The 17,433-nt window shown below is 47.5% G+C and overlaps 1 protein-coding gene across 1 annotated transcript; it reads right to left on the bottom strand.

The window, feature by feature from the left end:
* Nucleotides 1-15,365: 15,365 nt before the first annotated feature.
* On the bottom strand, nt 15,366-17,239 carry LOC144112475 (uncharacterized). Its single transcript, XM_077645307.1, has 3 exons — nt 17,082-17,239; nt 16,765-16,945; nt 15,366-15,470 (listed from the first exon to the last, which is right to left on the bottom strand). The coding sequence occupies exons 1-3, from the start codon at nt 17,198-17,200 to the stop codon at nt 15,444-15,446; spliced, it is 327 nt and encodes a 108-aa protein (XP_077501433.1). The 5' UTR covers nt 17,201-17,239; the 3' UTR covers nt 15,366-15,443.
* Nucleotides 17,240-17,433: the final 194 nt, after the last annotated feature.

The following is a 17,433-nucleotide window of genomic DNA, read 5'->3' on the forward strand; positions in this document are numbered from 1 at the left end:
ATGGATGGATGGATGGATGGATGGATGGATGGATGGATGGATGGATGGATGGATGGATGGATGGATGGATGGATGGATGGATGGATGGATGGATGGATGGATGGATGGATGGATGGATGGATGGATGGATGGATGGATGGATGGATGGATGGATGGATGGATGGATGGATGGATGGATGGATGGATGGATGGATGGATGGATGGATGGATGGATACGGCTGAACCCTTTACATCGGGCGGTGGCTCAAGCCACCTAGCCATGTCTTGTGAAATTTTACTCCTGTCTTGCTTTTAGCCACCAATCAGATAACCTTCGCTTGGTTACTTCATACCTCTTAAAATCCACTTTCCCTTCACTATCCCTAAACCTTGGGTAAGTCATCCCCGCTGCCTTCCACTGTAGGGTGAAGCCCTTTACAGAAAAGTATCAAGTGTTCAGCCGTTTCCTCCTCCTCTCCGCACGCAATGCACAAAGTGTCTATCTCCTGGTACCTGACTCTATACGTCTTAGTCCGCAAAACTCCAGTCCTGGCCTCAAACAACAAAGAACTTCCCCTACAATTATCATAGATATTTTCTTTGACAATTTTATGTTTAAAGGTCCGGTATGTTTCCAGTGCCGATTTCGTCAGCATCCCTGTTTTCCACAAATCTCTCTCTGTTCTTTAACCTTTTTCTTAACCGATAAATGCTGATTTACCCCCTTACTGCTGTCCAGATATTTGCTTGTCAATTTTCTAGTTCGCTTTCTCCATTTCGTGTCAACATTCTTTATATACAGGTATCTGAAAACTTTCCTAGCCCACCGCTTTTCCTCCATCCTTCTCAATCGTTCCTCAAATGCTATCTTACTGCTAACCTCTCTGCTCTCGAAAGACGCCCATCCCATATCCCCCTGTACCCCCTGATTTGGTGTATTGCCATGTGCTCCCAAAGCTAACCTCCCTACTCCCCGTTGCCTAATTTCCAGCCTTGCTTGAACATCTGGCCTCATACACAGGACCGCATTCCCGAAGGTCAGGCTAGGGACCATCACCCCTTTCCAGATCCCTCTTACCACCTCATACCTATTGTAATTCCACAGTGCCCTATTTTTCATGACAGCTGCATTCCTACTAGCTTTATTCAGTACATATTTTTCATGCTCTGTCAGATACTCAACACTGTTATTTATCCACACCCCAAGATACTTGTACTCATTCACTACATTTAGCACGAACTCCTGTATTCTATGCTCGCCGCCCTCTTCATTAAATATCATGACTGCAGATTTTTCCGTACTATACTTGAAGCCTAATCTATCTCCCTCTGTACTGCATATGTCTAACAACTTCTGCAGGTCTTCCTTGTTGTCAGCCATTATCACTATATCGTCCGCGTATATTAGTCCTGGTAATGTCTGTTTAATCAATTCCCCTTGCTTGAAAAAAGATAGGTTGAAGCCTAGTCCGCTCCCCTCTAGCTTGGCTTCCAAACCTTGCAGGTACAACATGAACAACAAAGGGGACAGAGGACATCCTTGTCTAAGCCCCCGCTGTATCTCTACAGGCCCTGATACATTTTTTTCCCATTTTATGAGCACTCTGTTACCTCTATATATATCTTTTAAAAGATTAATTACTCCATTTTCCACATCCAATGTGCCCAATATGTCCCACAAATGCTCCTGAGTAACGTTGTCATAGGCTCCCCTAATATCCAGAAATGCTAGCAATAAGGGCCTATGTTCCTTTTCCGCAATTTCTATACACTGTGTCAATGAAAATAGATTGTCCTCCAACCTCCTTTCTTTCCGGAACCCATTCTGTAGTTCCCCTAGCCCCCCCTCGTTCTCCACCCAAGCCTGCAGTCTATCCTTTATAATTTGCATCACCACCCTGTAAACCACAGATGTCACTGTTATGGGGCGATAGTTACTTACGTCTGCTTTGTCCCCCTTTCCCTTATATATCATGTTCATTCTACTTAATCGCCATTCATCGGGGACTTTCTCATCCACTATCATTTTGTTCACTACCTGTATTAATGTTTGCTTGGATTTTGGTCCTAACTTCTTTATCAACATAATCGGGATACCATCTGGTCCTGTTGATGTGCCACTAGGAACCTTCTTCTCTGCCCTTTCCCACTCTCCTTGCTCAAGTGAAGCTATTGCTGTAACCGGTCTATCCTCCTTCGATAAATTATGTACCACGTGCTTTGCTGAAAATTTTTCCGTCATCCTTGTTCCTATGTGTTTTATTGCTTCATCCCCTTCTAGTCGAATACCCTCATCTGTAACAATAAACCTTTGTTCTAGCCTAGTTTTATTACTCATTGCATTTAGATGTTTCCAGAATTTTTGGGCTGCTTTTCTATCCTTTTTATTTACTTTTGACATCCATTGGGCACCCTTTCTTCTAATTTTCTCATTAATCAAATAGGATGCGTCCCTTCTACACTTTATGAAGGTATCCCATTTTCTGTCTACTTCGGGTTTTGGTTCCCCCCTCTTCTTGGAATATCTGTGTTCCCTGGATGCTTCCTTGCGCTTTTCTATTGCACTCTTGACCTCCTCATCCCACCAACTCTTGGGTTTGCATCTTTTCCCTTTTAGCTTTACTCGCACCTTAGCTAGCTCTAGCTCCAGTAATCGAGTTAATTTGGTATAAGTCCATTCTGTTTCACTATCCTCAAAAATTACTTTCTCGATTTGTTTGGCTGCTACTTCCAATTGCTTTTCTGAGTAAAAATTTCCCCCTGATTGTTCATCTTGCTTCAGTCCTACATTGCTTTTTCTTCTGAAGCTCAACTTGATACGCTTGTGGTCACTACCTAGACTTCTGGAACCATCTTCATCTATGCTCATTACCCCTAATCTGTTATACATCCCCTGTGACATTAGTGCATAATCTATCGTCGAGTGCAGACTCCCCGCCTCCCATGTTATGAGCCCTTCACACTTCTCGGTGCTGTTGCATACAACTAAATCATGCCTGTCACACATGTCCTGCAGCATGCTTCCTGTCGAATCCGTGTACCCATCCAGGTCTTCTATGTGTGCATTCATGTCACCTAATATAATTATCTCGCCCTGTCCTCCTAGCTCATCAATGTCGCTTGCAATACATTCTAACATTTTCCTGTTTTCCTCTTTGGCATTGGCCCCTGTCCACAGGTATACAAAGCCCAGGAGTGCTAGCTTGCCTGCCACTGTTCCTTTTAGCCATAAATGTTCCCTGCATCCCAGTCTAACCCTTTGAAAATTCATACCTTTATGAATGAATGCCCCAATTCCACCTGCCTTTCTGCTGCCCTCTGTTCTATTGCAATATTCCCATGCGTAGTCTGGGTTACAGGGTGGTTGCTCCATGTCTCTAAGATGTGTTTCCGCTAAACCATATACCATTAATTCCTCCTGTCTTAACTGTTCTTCTATTTCCTCCCATTTCAGTCTATTCCTGCCACCTTGCATGTTAATGAAACCTATATCTGAATTAACTTGGCCCTGGCGCTTGCGTCTCTTTCTTCCCCTATGGTTCCATTGTTCGTTTGATCTTAATTCTTCCTTCTCTACACTGGTTCCTTCAGAGCTCTGGGTCCCCCCAAAAAAGCTGTTGCCTGGCGACCTATCCTAGTACCCACCTTCTTGCCAGTGGCCCCACCGTAGTGGATGCCATCCTGTGCAAAAGGGTGGGGCCTAACCTCGTACACTTCCCTGTTCACCTCGTATCTTAGTTGTCGACTCAATAGCCTAATTACCCGATTAGTCTCCACGACCCTCCTTTCCGTTTCGCGAGCCTGCCTCTGGACCTTTGGGATTGTGCATATGGTCACATGCACACTCTCAGAGGCCTCTCTAAGCCTACGCATCCCCACCTTCAACTGCGTCTCAAGATTCTGGCTCCTCCCCTGCAGTACATCATTGAGACCAGCATGGATGACCACAAGGTGTTCGCCATCCATGCTGCCCACCACCACCTCCCGGGCTCTGGCCATTGCATCCACCATGCACTTTCCCGACTGAGCCTCCACCTGCACCCGCCTGTATGCCTTCACTGCCGTCAGAACGCCTCCCTCAACCCTCGCTACATTCGAGTCCCCGACCACCAGAACTCTCCTGCGCCCCAAACGTTCGCTTCCTAATTCCATCTGTTGGCCTCCGGATCGCTCTAGCTGCCTCTCCTGCCGCTGTACGCTATTGTCGCGAGTTTCCATGCCCGCTTTAACCTTTTTCATTTCGTTCTCATTTTTCTCACTCAATGCTCGCTGCACTACAGCACTGTACGATCGACGAGCCTCGTCCCCCACCTGACACTTCTCCGAACTGGGGTGCCCAGCCGGCCGCGACCTGAGCGCTTCAACCTGTTTTTCTAGCTGGGTCCGCTTTTCCCGCTCTTCTTTAATCTCGCCCACCATTCGCTTCAACAGGGCGGCATTATTCTCCTCCTTTTTAATCAAATCGGCGACCTGAGCTTCCAGCTTAATCCGTGCCTCTCGTTCGACCTGCCGGTCCGCATTAAGTGCATTAAACCCAGCTTCCCATTCCCCTTTTAACGCATGAACGGCGTCCCCAAACCGCTTGCACATCTTACACACGAAGCTAGCCTCATCCGCGTCGTGCGTCGCGCCGAGCCCGACAAAGAAAAGGCCGTCACCCCCCCCCCCTTCCCCTTCTGAATCGGGGGGCGGGGGGGGGGGGCGGAAATTCCGCAAATAGTTTCCCAGAGGCATCCTTTTTTTTTCATGGGGTCAAGGAAGGTGGCCCAAAGAGTGCGAGGCAACGTTCTCTGTTCATTCTAGAGAAGCAAGCTTACACTGCAAAATTAAACCTTGTCTTTCTCTTCCAAATGCAATTAACTAGGAGTCCTGTCCAACCATTCCAGCTTGTTATGTGGGCACCCCCAACCATTTTTTATTTCCGTGTAACTCGCAGCCCTTCTTCACCTTGGTCACTGTAGCCGCTATTGTTTCTCAAGTACCATGCAACATCTTGTTATTAGCAGTTGCTAATTCAAGCCTTCTGCAGGGTTTGAAGGACCTTTTTAATTGGAAACGAGAACATGTGCACGGGGTGGAAAGCGCGTGATCTGCCAGGAAACACTAAAGCGGCCCCGAGAAGGGATCTTTATTAAGGATGACAGCCATCTTGGGCCTCTTCACTTGGCAACGACGACACAGCGTGTGCGGTCCCTATGGTTAGGCCCCAGCTGTGGAAGCCATCCTCCGACACGACCATGACCTTCGACATCTGATGTTTTTATTTAAAAACACAGGGACCAAAGTCGTGCTGTATGCAGTGCGATCGCCATGTGGTTCCATAATCATCCACCTAGCCCGGCTCTTTGGACGGATTCAGGAAACGACTGAAAAGAGAACAAAAGTAACGAGCAAACAAAGGTGCGCTGCATAAAAGTTAGAACGCAGAGAAACGAAGGCGCGCTGCGCTGGGATAATGCTGTAGCGAGGTCTAATATGTAAATTTTCATGGCTCGCGTGGATTTCCACAAAGCGCAAGTAGTCGCTACGGAGATAAACAAAGGCGCACTGGAGCTGGGTATGTATCATGTTTAACTGCGCAAAGAAACGAAGACAGAGAACAAGAAGGCACGACACGAGCGCAATCTATCAACCGATTTTTTATTCAAGGAAAAAAGGCCTATATATGCATCTTCATCCCGCGAAAAACATGCTAAAAACCCGAAAGCGCAAACCCTATCACACACCATCTTGGCACATGTAACGTGATGCCACTGATCACAACCTAAAAGCAATCTCCGCATCGTCAGAGACATGATACAAAACAAACAGCGAACTCACAGGCACACTCCTGCCAAGCTAGCGCTCTACACCGCCTGCTTGCGCTAAAGAAACTGCGCAAAAAAGGTATCTCCCCATCAATGAGGCCTACAGATGGTGATGCTACACAGTCATCTGATTCCTTCTTGATCTGGTACGCTTCCACCAACTCCCTGCAAACCTGATCCCTGTGTTTAAACAAGACGCTGGTCTTGTTCAATCGTGGGAAGCAATCTTTGCACTCTTTGCAGTGCAAGGCGAGATTAAAGGAAGGTGCGCCCTTCAACGACCTGCGATGCTCTGCTAACATCTCGTTAATACATCGACCCGTCTGGCCGATGTACTTCTTCCCACACGAGAGGGGGACTTCGTATACGACTCCAGTCCTACACTCTGTGAGCCTGGTTTTCTGTCTGTGCGCTATCGAGTCTGTGGGCTATCGAGCACTCAGCTCCAGCACGATTGCTCTCAGGCTCGAGCTTCTTTCGCACAGCACTACAAATCCTTGAAAGCTTATTCTTTGCCATGAAAATCACGTCCGCCCCGTATCTCGCCCCAACTTTTTTGAGCCGGTGTGAAATTACATTCCCTGAACGTTCAGGACAATCATATCCGAGCGCAACACTTGGCAGCATGTTGTGTCGGGATTTCTACAGCGACATTTGAGCTCACTCAAGCTTTCGTATCCTTTCTTGGTGAACAATTCCGCAAGTGTGGTTAAGTACCTGTCTGGGCTGGATAAGAAAAAGTACTCTACCTTCAGCATCGATGTGGAGGACTTATTTTATTCGCTACCCCATGCTCAGCTCATGAAGAGAGTGAAAGACTGCATTGCAAAAGACAATGACGAGTTGGTGTTCGTGGCGGGGTGCGGGGGTTTCCATAGAAAGTTTCCTGGAGCTGCTATCATTTCACCTAGAGTCAACCGTTGTTGGGCGGGGCGGAAAGGTGTACGTCCAAAAATCGGGTGTGTGCATCGGCTCCCGTGTGGCACCCGTTTTGAGCGATATTTACTTGAGCAGGATGGATCAAGAACTGGCACAAAACCTTGCTGACCTCGCGCTAAAAGTGTTCCGTTACGTCGATGATTTTTTAATCATTCTTAAGTCGAACTCTCCCAGGGCAGTTCCGGACGTCGTCAAAATCTTCAAAGATACAGGTAGTGGCCTGAGATTCACCTTCGAACTACCCAGCTCAGCTACCCTACAGTTTTTAGACCGACCGCAGCGGTGGCCAGGTGGTTGAGCTTCCGCCTCGCATGCGGGAGGTGCGGGGTTCGATCCCCAGTGCCGCCGGGTACCCACCGGGGATACAATGGGTACAAGCTTTTCCCTGGTCTGGTGCTCGGCTTATTTAGGGTGAAATGCTTGGGAAATGTGTCTTTGACCCCACCTTGAGAAAAAGAAAATACCTTGTGTCAAGGCGTATTTGGCCATAGATGCCCTTGCGCCATAAAAAAAAAAGTTTTTATACCTCAGGATCCATTATCTAGAGAGCAGGGTCTGTTGGGAATATCACCCTAGGACAAAAAAAAACCTCTCTTGAACGTCAGTTAGGGGCATTCCACACTCGTCAAGGAGGGTATAGCGACTTCATGCTTAAAAGAGCTCTTGGGAAATCCTGTACACACAGAGCGGAGGCTAGCTTCCTGGGGCAGGTAGAGAGGCTGAAAGAAGCCGGGTATCCTGATCTGAGTTGGCTCAGATCTCCGAAAGGATCCTGTTCAAAGGAGGGAGGCCCATGCTAGTAAAAAAGAGGACGGTGGACGTAGACAAGTGGTGGGCATTCCATACATCCATTGAAATTCACACCGGCTCAAAAAAATTGGGGCGAGATACGGGGCGGACGTGATTTTCACGGCAATGAATAAGCTTGCAAGGAATGTTATCGGCGGTCGCACATGACAATCCTTTCGACATGCGTGACGATGCCCACCGAAGGCATTTCAGGCTGTCGAAGGGACTTGTACGCTGGCTAAGCGAAGAGCGCGGAACATGCGTCACTGACAGCCCCCTTCCTTTCGCAGTCTTGTCCATCGTGCGTCGCGCCGAGCCCGACAAAGAGGAGGCCGTCACCCCCCACCCACCCTTCCCTTCCTGAATCGTGGGGGGGGAGCGGAGATTCCGCAAATAGTTTCCCAGAGGCATCGTGTTTTTTTTCATGGGGTCAAGGAAGGTGGCCCAAGCAGTGTGAGGCAACGTTCTCTGTTCATTCTAGAGAAGCAAGCTTACACTGCAAAATTAAACCTTGTCTTTCTCTTCAAATGCAATTAACTAGGAGTCCTGTCCAAACCATTTCAGGCTGTAATGTGGGCACCCCCAACCTTTTTTATTTCCGTGTAACTCGCAGCACTTCACCTTGGTCATTGTAGCCGCTATTGTTCTCAAGTACCATGCAACATCTTGTTATTAGCACTTGCTAATTCATGCCTTCTGCAGGGTTTAAAGGACCTTTTTAATTGGAAATGAGAGCATGTGCACAGGGGTGGAAAGCGCGTGATCTGCCAGGAAACACTAAAGCGGCCCCGAGAAGGGATCTTTATTAAGGATGCCAGCCATCTTGGGCCTCTCCACTTGGCAACGACGACAAAGCGTGTGCGGTCCCTATGGTTAGGCCCCAGCTGTGGAAGCCATCCTCGGACACGACCATGACCTTCGACATCTGATGTTTTTATTTAAAAACACAGGGACCAAAGTCGTGCTGTATGCAGTGCAATCGCCATGTGGTTCCATAATCATCCACTTAGCCCGGCTCTTTGGACGGATTCAGGAAACGACTGAAAAGAACAAAAGTAACGAGCAAACAAAGGTGCGCTGCATAAAAGTTAGAACGTAAAGAGACGAAGGCACGCTGCGCTGAATGCTGTAGCGAGGTCTAACATGTAAAATTTCGCGGCTGGCGTCGATTTCTACAAAGCGCGAGTAGTCGCCTACGGAAATAAACAAAGGCGCACTGGAGATGGGTAAGTCTGTATACAAGCATGAGTTTTTTGTCTCTACCAGCGATTTACTAGCGCACACCCGCGCGATTTTGATGTCTGGCGTCGATTTCGACAGAGAGGGAATACGGGCACGAAACGGGACGCTCGCGATCTGCCAGGAAACAATGAGGTGGCCCTAAAAAGGGCCGTTTGCAGGAGCACTTCAACCGCGACCTGCAGCGGCGTGGTGAGCAGTAGGGCCCAGCAGTGGTCCGTCTTGTGCCCTTTGGCTCCGCACCGACGACACCGGTGCACGACGTACACCTCTCCTGGTCTTGCCCTTGAAGCCGACGCTATCCCTGGTCCGTAGATCTTGACGAGGGCCGCGACGATAATCTTTGACATCTGGTCGATGCCCCGGTCTCTCGCCACGTGATATCGGTCTGCGGCAAACAAGGACAGCATCGGCTTGCCAGAAGCATCCAGGAAACGATGCTGCAAAAAAAGTTACGTTACAAGCGCCGCAATTTGGTGAGTTCTGCTCGAGAAAACTTGCGAAAATGTTGTTCAACCCTTACCTCGGGGTTGAGAATGTGCACGCCCGACAAGCGCTTCAGCGTGGCTGACAGACGGCGGTTCAGCTGGCGACGCCGGCGGTCCTCAAATTGCGCCTTACGTGGCTCATCGAAATGGCGTGGCAAGACTTTGAAGACCAGCACGACACTGGCCACGTTCTCCTGCAGCAGCAAAACGAGGTCCCTGGAATGCGCAAGACATGTAGGTAAGCGGTACAGCACTTCATGAAGCGAAATTTGAGATAAAATGCCTACCTTTATGTGGCTGGAAGCGAAATTTGAGATAAAATGCGTACCTTTATGTGGCTGGCAATTTCTCGCGGGTCATCCCCTCTGTCGAGATCGTTGCCGCCAACATATAGGACAACAAAATCGGCGTGCCGAAAGCATGTCTCTCGAATCATTTCAGCTAGGCTGATTGCGTCGTGGCCGCTAAAGCTGAAAGTGCATGTTCTCACTAACGGCGAAAGCCGTAAGCGAGAACTGCACAGAAATTTCCGCTGGCTGTCGCCGACGAGCGCACCACGCAAAAAAGCCATATCTGGACAGCTCCCGAAACGCGCCCGCCGCCGCCTAGGTTCACGAAGCGAATGCCCGCGCACCACGCAAGCACGGCGGACGGCCGGACCTAGCGATTCCCTAGGCCGTCTAGGGACAGGCCGAGAGAGGCGCGGCGACCCCACATCCGGTTGAGAACGAGGGAGAAGCAGAAAAACGTCACGGAGAAGCGCATCCCATCGACCAATCAGCGTTTCCAGCCCCACCTGCACCCAAACGCTTCTTTCGGACAATGTACTAGAAGAGTATTCTAGTACACTGTACCGAAAGCATGTACTCAGGCGCCGCTAGCGCCACCTGGTAGAAGAGTATTCTAGTACACTGTACTTTCGGGCAGTAGTTTTAAACCGAGTTAAGGGTAGAAAGGCTAGCGGAAGTGTGTGTGCCGAAGGTTTTTGCGTAGAAATTTTGGAAGGCTTTTACCTTGCGTATTGCTGAAAGTTTTTGGTGTAGGATTTTTGGCGGGCGTTTACGTTGCGTAGTGCCGAAGGTTTTTGTGTAGGAATTTTGGTGGGCTTTTACGTTGTGTAGTGCCGAAGGTTTTTTGTGTAGGAATTTTGGCGGCTTTTACGTTGCGCAGTGCCGAAGGTTTTTGTGCAGGAGTTTTAGCGGGCTCTTACGTTGACTAGTGCCGAAGGTTTCTTCTCTAGGAATTTTGGCGGGCTTTTACGTTGCGTAGTGCCGAGGTTTTGTGTAATATTCTTGGCGGGTTTTTACGCATAGGAATTTTGGCGGGCTTTCACAAGGCGTAGTCGGCCGGACGATGGGTCGGCAAGCTAGGAAAGTTAAGGAGGACAAGGACGGGGAGTTAGTACAGTGCCAGGAGTGCGACCGTTGGTGTTACTTAGATGAGACAGGGTTCGGGAGCTTAGCCGAGCGGGTGAGGCTAGCTTCGTGTGTAAGATGTGCAAGCGGTTTGGGGACGCCGTTCATGCGTTAAAAGGGGAATGGGAAGCTGGGTTTAATGCACTTTATGCGGACCGGCAGGTCGAACGAGAGGCACGGATTAAGCTGGAAGCTCAGGTCGCCGATTTGATTAAAAAGGAGGAGAATAATGCCGCCCTGTTGAAGCGAATGGTGGGCGAGATGAAAGAAGAGCGGGAAAAAGCGGACCCAGCTAGAAAAACAGGTTGAAGCGCTCAGGTCGCGGCCGGCTGGGCATCCCAGTTCGGAGAAGTGTCAGGTGGGGGAGCGAGGCTCGTCGATCGTACAGTGCTGTAGTGCAGCGAGCATTGAGTGAGAAAAATGAGAACGAAATGAAAAAGGTTAAAGCGGGCATGGAAACTCGCGACAATAGCGTACAGCGGCAGGAGAGGCAGCTAGAGCGATCCGGAGGCCAACAGATGCAATTAGGAAGCGAACGTTTGGGGCGCAGGAGAGTTCTGGTGGTCGGGGACTCGAATGTAGCGAGGGTTGAGGGAGGCGTTCTGACGGCAGTGAAGGCATACAGGCGGGTGCAGGTGGAGGCTCAGTCGGGAAAGTGCATGGTGGATGCAATGGCCAGAGCCCGGGAGGTGGTGGTGGGCAGCATGGATGGCGAACACCTTGTGGTCATCCATGCTGGTCTCAATGATGTACTGCAGGGGAGGAGCCAGAATCTTGAGACGCAGTTGAAGGTGGGGATGCGTAGGCTTAGAGAGGCCTCTGAGAGTGTGCATGTGACCATATGCACAATCCCAGAGGTCCAGAGGCAGGCTCGCGAAACGGAAAGGAGGGTCGTGGAGACTAATCGGGTAATTAGGCTATTGAGTCGACGACTAAGATACGAGGTGATGGAGGTCAACAGGGAAGTGTACGAGGTTAGGCCCCACCCTTTTGCACAGGATGGCATCCACTACGGTGGTGCCACTGGCAAGAAGGTGGGTAGTAGGATAGGTCGCCAGGCAACAGCTTTTTTGGGGGGACCCAGAGCTCTGAAGGAACCAGTGTAGAGAAGGAAGAATTAAGATCAAACGGACAATGGAACCATAGGGGAAGAAAGAGACGCAAGCGCCAGGGCCAAGTTAATTCAGATATAGGTTTCATTAACATGCAAGGTGGCAGGAATAGACTGAAATGGGAGGAAATAGAAGAACAGTTAAGACAGGAGGAATTAATGGTATATGGTTTAGCGGAAACACATCTTAGAGACATGGAGCAACCACCCTGTAACCCAGACTATGCATGGGAATATTGCAATAGAACAGAGGGCAGCAGAAAGGGAGGTGGAATTGGGGCATTCATTCATAAAGGTATGAATTTTCAAAGGGTTAGACTGGGATGCAGGGAACATTTATGGCTAAAAGGAACAGTGGCAGGCAAGCAAACACTCCTTGGCTTTGTATACCTGTGGACAGGGGTTAATGCCAAAGAGGAAAACAGGAAAATGTTAGAATGTATTGCAAGCGACATTGATGAGCTAGGAGGACAGGGCGAGATAATTATATTAGGCGACATGAATGCACACATAGAAGACCTGGATGGGTACACGGATTCGACAGGAAGCATGCTGCAGGACATGTGTGACAGGCATGATTTAGTTGTATGCAACAGCACCGAGAAGTGTGAAGGGCTCATAACATGACAGGCGGGGAGTCTGCACTCGACGATAGATTATGCACTAATGTCACAGAGGATGTATAACAGATTAGGGGTAATGAGCATAGATGAAGATGGTTCCAGAAGTCTAGATAGTGACCACAAGCGTATCAAGTTGAGCTTCAGAAGAAAAAGCAATGTAGGACTGAATCAAGATAAACAATCAGGGGGAAATTTTTACTCAGAAAAGCAATAGGAAGTAGCAGCCAAACAAATCGAGAAAGTAATTTTTGAGAATAGTGAAACAGAATGGACTTATACCAAATTAACTCGATTACTGGAGATAGAGCTAGCTAAGGTGCGAGTAAAGCTAAAAGGGAAAAGATGCAAACCCAAGAGTTGGTGGGATGAGGAGGTCAAGAGGGCAATAGAAAAGCGCAAGGAAGCATCCAGGGAACACAGATATTCCAAGAAGAGGGGGGAACCAAAACCCGAAGTAGACAGAAAATGGGATACCTTCATAAAGTGTAGAAGGGACGCATCCTATTTGATTAATGAGAAAATTAGAAGAAAGGGTGCCCAATGGATGTCAAAAGTAAATAAAAAGGATAGAAAAGCAGCCCAAAAATTCTGGAAACATCTAAATGCAATGAGTAATAAAACTAGGCTAGAACAAAGGTTTATTGTTACAGATGAGGGTATTCGACTAGAAGGGGATGAAGCAATAAAACACATAGGAACAAGGATGACGGAAAAATTTTCAGCAAAGCACGTGGTACATAATTTATCGAAGGAGGATAGACCGGTTACAGCAATAGCTTCACTTGAGCAAGGAGAGTGGGAAAGGGCAGAGAAGAAGGTTCCTAGTGGCACATCAACAGGACCAGATGGTATCCCGATTATGTTGATAAAGAAGTTAGGACCAAAATCCAAGCAAACATTAATACAGGTAGTGAACAAAATGATAGTGGATGAGAAAGTCCCCGATGAATGGCGATTAAGTAGAATGAACATGATATATAAGGGAAAGGGGGACAAAGCAGACGTAAGAAACTATCGCCCCATAACAGTGACGTCTGTGGTTTACAGGGTGGTGATGCAAATTATAAAGGATAGACTGCAGGCTTGGGTGGAGAACGAGGGGGTGCTAGGGGAACTACAGAATGGGTTCCGGAAACAAAGGAGGTTGGAGGACAATCTATTTTCATTGACACAGTGTATAGAAATTGCGGAAAAGGAACATAGGCCCTTATTGCTAGCATTTCTGGATATTAGGGGAGCCTATGACAACGTTACTCAGGAGCATTTGTGGGACATATTGGGCACATTGGATGTGGAAAATGGAGTAATTAATCTTTTAAAAGATATATATAGAGGTAACAGAGTGCTCATAAAATGGGAAAAAAATGTATCAGGGCCTGTAGAGATACAGCGGGGGCTTAGACAAGGATGTCCTCTGTCCCATTTGTTGTTCATGTTGTACCTGCAAGGTTTGGAGGCCAAGCTAGAGGGGAGCGGACTAGGTTTCAACCTATCTTTTTTCAAGCAAGGGGAATTGATTAAACAGACATTACCGGGACTAATATATGCGGACGATATAGTGATAAAGGCTGACAACAAGGAAGACCTGCAGAAGTTGTTAGACATATGCAGTACAGAGGGAGATAGATTAGGCTTCAAGTATAGTAAGGAAAAATCTGCAGTCATGACATTTAATGAAGAGGGCGGCGAGCATAGAATACAGGAGTTCGTGCTAAAAGTAGTGAATGAGTACAAGTACCTTGGGGTGTGGATAAATAACAGTGTTGAGTATCTGACAGAGCATGAAAAATATGTAATGAATAAAGCTAGTAGGAATGCAGCTGTCATGAAAAATAGGGCACTGTGGAATTACAATAGGTATGAGGTGGTAAGAGGGATCTGGAAAGGGGTGATGGTCCCTAGCATGACCTTCGGGAATGCGGTCCTGTGTATGAGGCCAGATGTTCAAGCAAGGCTGGAAATTAGGCAACGGGGAGTAGGGAGGTTAGCTTTGGGAGCACATAGCAATACACCAAATCAGGGGGTACAGGGTGATATGGGATGGGCGTCTTTCGAGAGCAGAGAGACTAGCAGTAAGATAGCATTTGAGGAACGATTGAGAAGGATGGAGGAAGAGCGGTGGGCTAGGAAAGTTTTCAGATACCTGTATATAAAGAATGTTGACACGAAATTGAGAAAGCGAACTAGAAAATTGACAAGCAAATATCTGGACAGCAGTAAGGGGGCAAATCAGCAATTATCGGTTAAGAAAAAGGTTAAAGGAACAGAGAGAGCTTTGTGGAAAACAGGGATGCTGACGAAATCGGCACTAGAAACATGCCGGACCTTTAAACAGAAAATTGTCAAAGAAAATATCTATGATAATTGTAGGGGAAGTTCTTTGTTGTTTGAGGCCAGGACTGGAGTTTTGCGGACTAAGACGTATAGAGTCAGGTACCAGGAGATAGACACTTTGTGCATTGCGTGCGGAGAGGAGGAGGAAACAGCTGAACACTTGATACTTTTCTGTAAAGGGCTTCACCCTACAGTGGAAGGCAGCGGGGCTGACTTACCGAAGGCATTGGGGTTTAGGGATAGTGAAGGGAAAGTGGATTTTAAGAGGTTAGATGTAACCAAGCGGAGATTATCTGATTGGTGGCTAAAAGCAAGACAGGAGTAAAATTTCACAAGACATGGCTAGGTGGCTTGAGCCACCGCCCGATGTAAAGGGTTCAGCCGTATCCATCCATCCATCCCATCCTAAGCAGCATTCTAAGCAGTGATTATAGTGAACTAGAATTCTAGTTCACTATTTTCTAAGGCCGACAGTAGCCAGGCAGCAGCAAGCACGGAAGTTTTCTTTTTTTATTGCCACATGTATGCTACTACTCCTGATGCAAATGTTCTTATTTGCTTATGAGCGAATTAATCGAAGTAATTTGACTTCAGCAGGGCTAAGTTTTCGTCAGATTACCTCAGCTGAGCAGGCGGCGCAAGGCACGAAATACGTGAAGCTTCGTGTTTACTGCAGTAACCAGTCAGAATTTGCTCCGAACGGTGACGTGTGCGTCATTTTACTTGCGGGTTAGTACGAGCAGCTCCTGCGAGAGACAAACAGCACGTTCTGAGCGCTTCACACTCCAGTTCTCTTTGCGACAGTCGCAGACAGCATCGCCAGTAATGCAGTGAAACATCGGAATTGCGCCAATGTTCACTGCCGCTATTTAAGGTCAATGCTAGGTGTTCTGCGCGTTTTTCGTTTTGCAGTATCCAGTGCCTGGGGTCGCCGACTTCTACAGGCTCTGTTGTTGTGATTTTGTCTTATTCTTCAAACACTCTGGACGAAGCTATATTTTTATTTAGCACTGAAGCAGATAAAGTCAGAATTGAAGAAAAAACACTTTTACACACTAAATGTTTATTTAAAATCGTAGGTTCAAAACAACTGCAGTAAATGTAATCACAATACAGTACAATTGCAGTAGGTGTACACGAAAGCGCAAAGTAACGAAATAACGCTCCCTGAAAAACAAGAAAACACGCTCATGTGCACCGAATTAGCTTCAGGTAGTTAGCGGTTTCACGTTTCTGGCACCTGGCGCGATTAAGGGCCCTTACAAAGAAGTGTAGACGTTTGGTCACATAGAAGGCAACCATTTGCACTGTCAGCTACTCGGAATGATTAACAAATCCAACGCTCTCTTGCTGCTTTTTCTTTATCAAATTAACAATGTCCATGAATGACACTGTCATGATGAAGCTCATTTAAGCTGAAGCATCTAGTGAAGAGGTCTTCCAGTTTACAGGTGAACCGGAACAGGCGATCATGAGGGTACAGGAGACCACCTTTGTCCTTCAACCTCGTGTATAGTCAGCAGCATCCAGCAACTCAACACTCTCCTTGCTTGTAAGGAGCAATGTGCGGCACTCTTCACAGTTTGTTTTGCGAACAAGCTTCCTTGCTACATATCCACAGATGTAAAAAACTAGCCTTGCATCACTCTTTGCAACAACGCATGGGCCATGATCTGGAACAACGTTACTGAGGTCTTTTATGTGTTGCTCTGCACCAGTTAGGTTGCCATCGTGAAGCAAACTTTCAATGAGGTCCTGCTTGCTCGGCTTACTAGGGTCTACTTCATCTGGCTTTAGGAGGGACGTCAGTACACCTGGCTCCGCATTCCCATTTGACACAGATTTGGCTAGCCCGTAGAAGCTGAGACAGCTAACAGTTATTAGGAACTGTTGCGGTGTGGGATGACCGTTGTACCCGGATGATTGCCTTACGATCCCAAAGAGGTTTTCGACAGGGTCTTGACTCAGCTTCGACGTCATTATATACTTGTAGCCGACATGTTTTGACAAATAATCAAGTATGGATAAAACACTAGACACAGTGACTCGAAGCCCCACTGCTGTAGATGCGGACAGGAAGCCCCCTTGTACCCCAGCATGAAGTTCCCACTCTGTGAGGTAGGCCAGGAAAGACAGCAACTGGCCCTCAGCAACAGATCCTGGCCGCAGGGCTTTGGCAGGGAACCGGGACGTCATGATTTCTATCAAGTCTCGAATCATTCTGCAGTACAAATGTATGATAAAACATTAAATAATAATTTCTTCTCACAGTAAACAGCACTGTATTCTTTTTCATTGCTGTCGACCAAAAATGGCTTGCATTCTTAGAAAACAAGTTCATTGAGAAAAGGACTTACCCAAAAAATGTGAGCACTGGCTCTAGGCTCCCCCCGCTTGCTTCAAGCTCGGTCTTGTATAGGCGGAGGCCATTGAGGACAGTATCACCAAACAGCTGAAATGCATAACTGACCCTCATTTTTTCAAAATTATTCGGGTTGATGTGGCAACTTCTGATCCCGGGCATAGCTTGAAGAGTAACATTAGTCCCATCGAGCTTCAGGGCTTCTCGCACAGGCCGAAGCGACACCTGTAATACACATAAAATATATATTTTTTTCATAAGAAACAGTTTGTACATGACTACACATATGGCTCAATGCTGCTTGCTCCGAGCCCTTAGGAAAAAAACAAAATGGAAAGCTGCTATTA

This window comes from Amblyomma americanum, unplaced genomic scaffold, assembly GCF_052857255.1.
Source record: "Amblyomma americanum isolate KBUSLIRL-KWMA unplaced genomic scaffold, ASM5285725v1 scaffold_175, whole genome shotgun sequence".
Classification (NCBI taxonomy): Eukaryota; Metazoa; Arthropoda; class Arachnida; order Ixodida; family Ixodidae; genus Amblyomma; species Amblyomma americanum.

Coding starts and splice junctions, on each gene's coding strand:
- LOC144112475 (XM_077645307.1), bottom strand. CDS start 17,200: ATGAGGGTCAGTTATGCATTTCAGCTGTTTGGTGATACTGTCCTCAAT. Junction 16,946..17,081: donor CCAGTGCTCACATTTTTTGG/GTAAGTCCTTTT, acceptor TTTGTACTGCAG/AATGATTCGAGACTTGATAG. Junction 15,471..16,764: donor CAGTGGGGCTTCGAGTCACT/GTGTCTAGTGTT, acceptor TGTCTCTCGCAG/GAGCTGCTCGTACTAACCCG.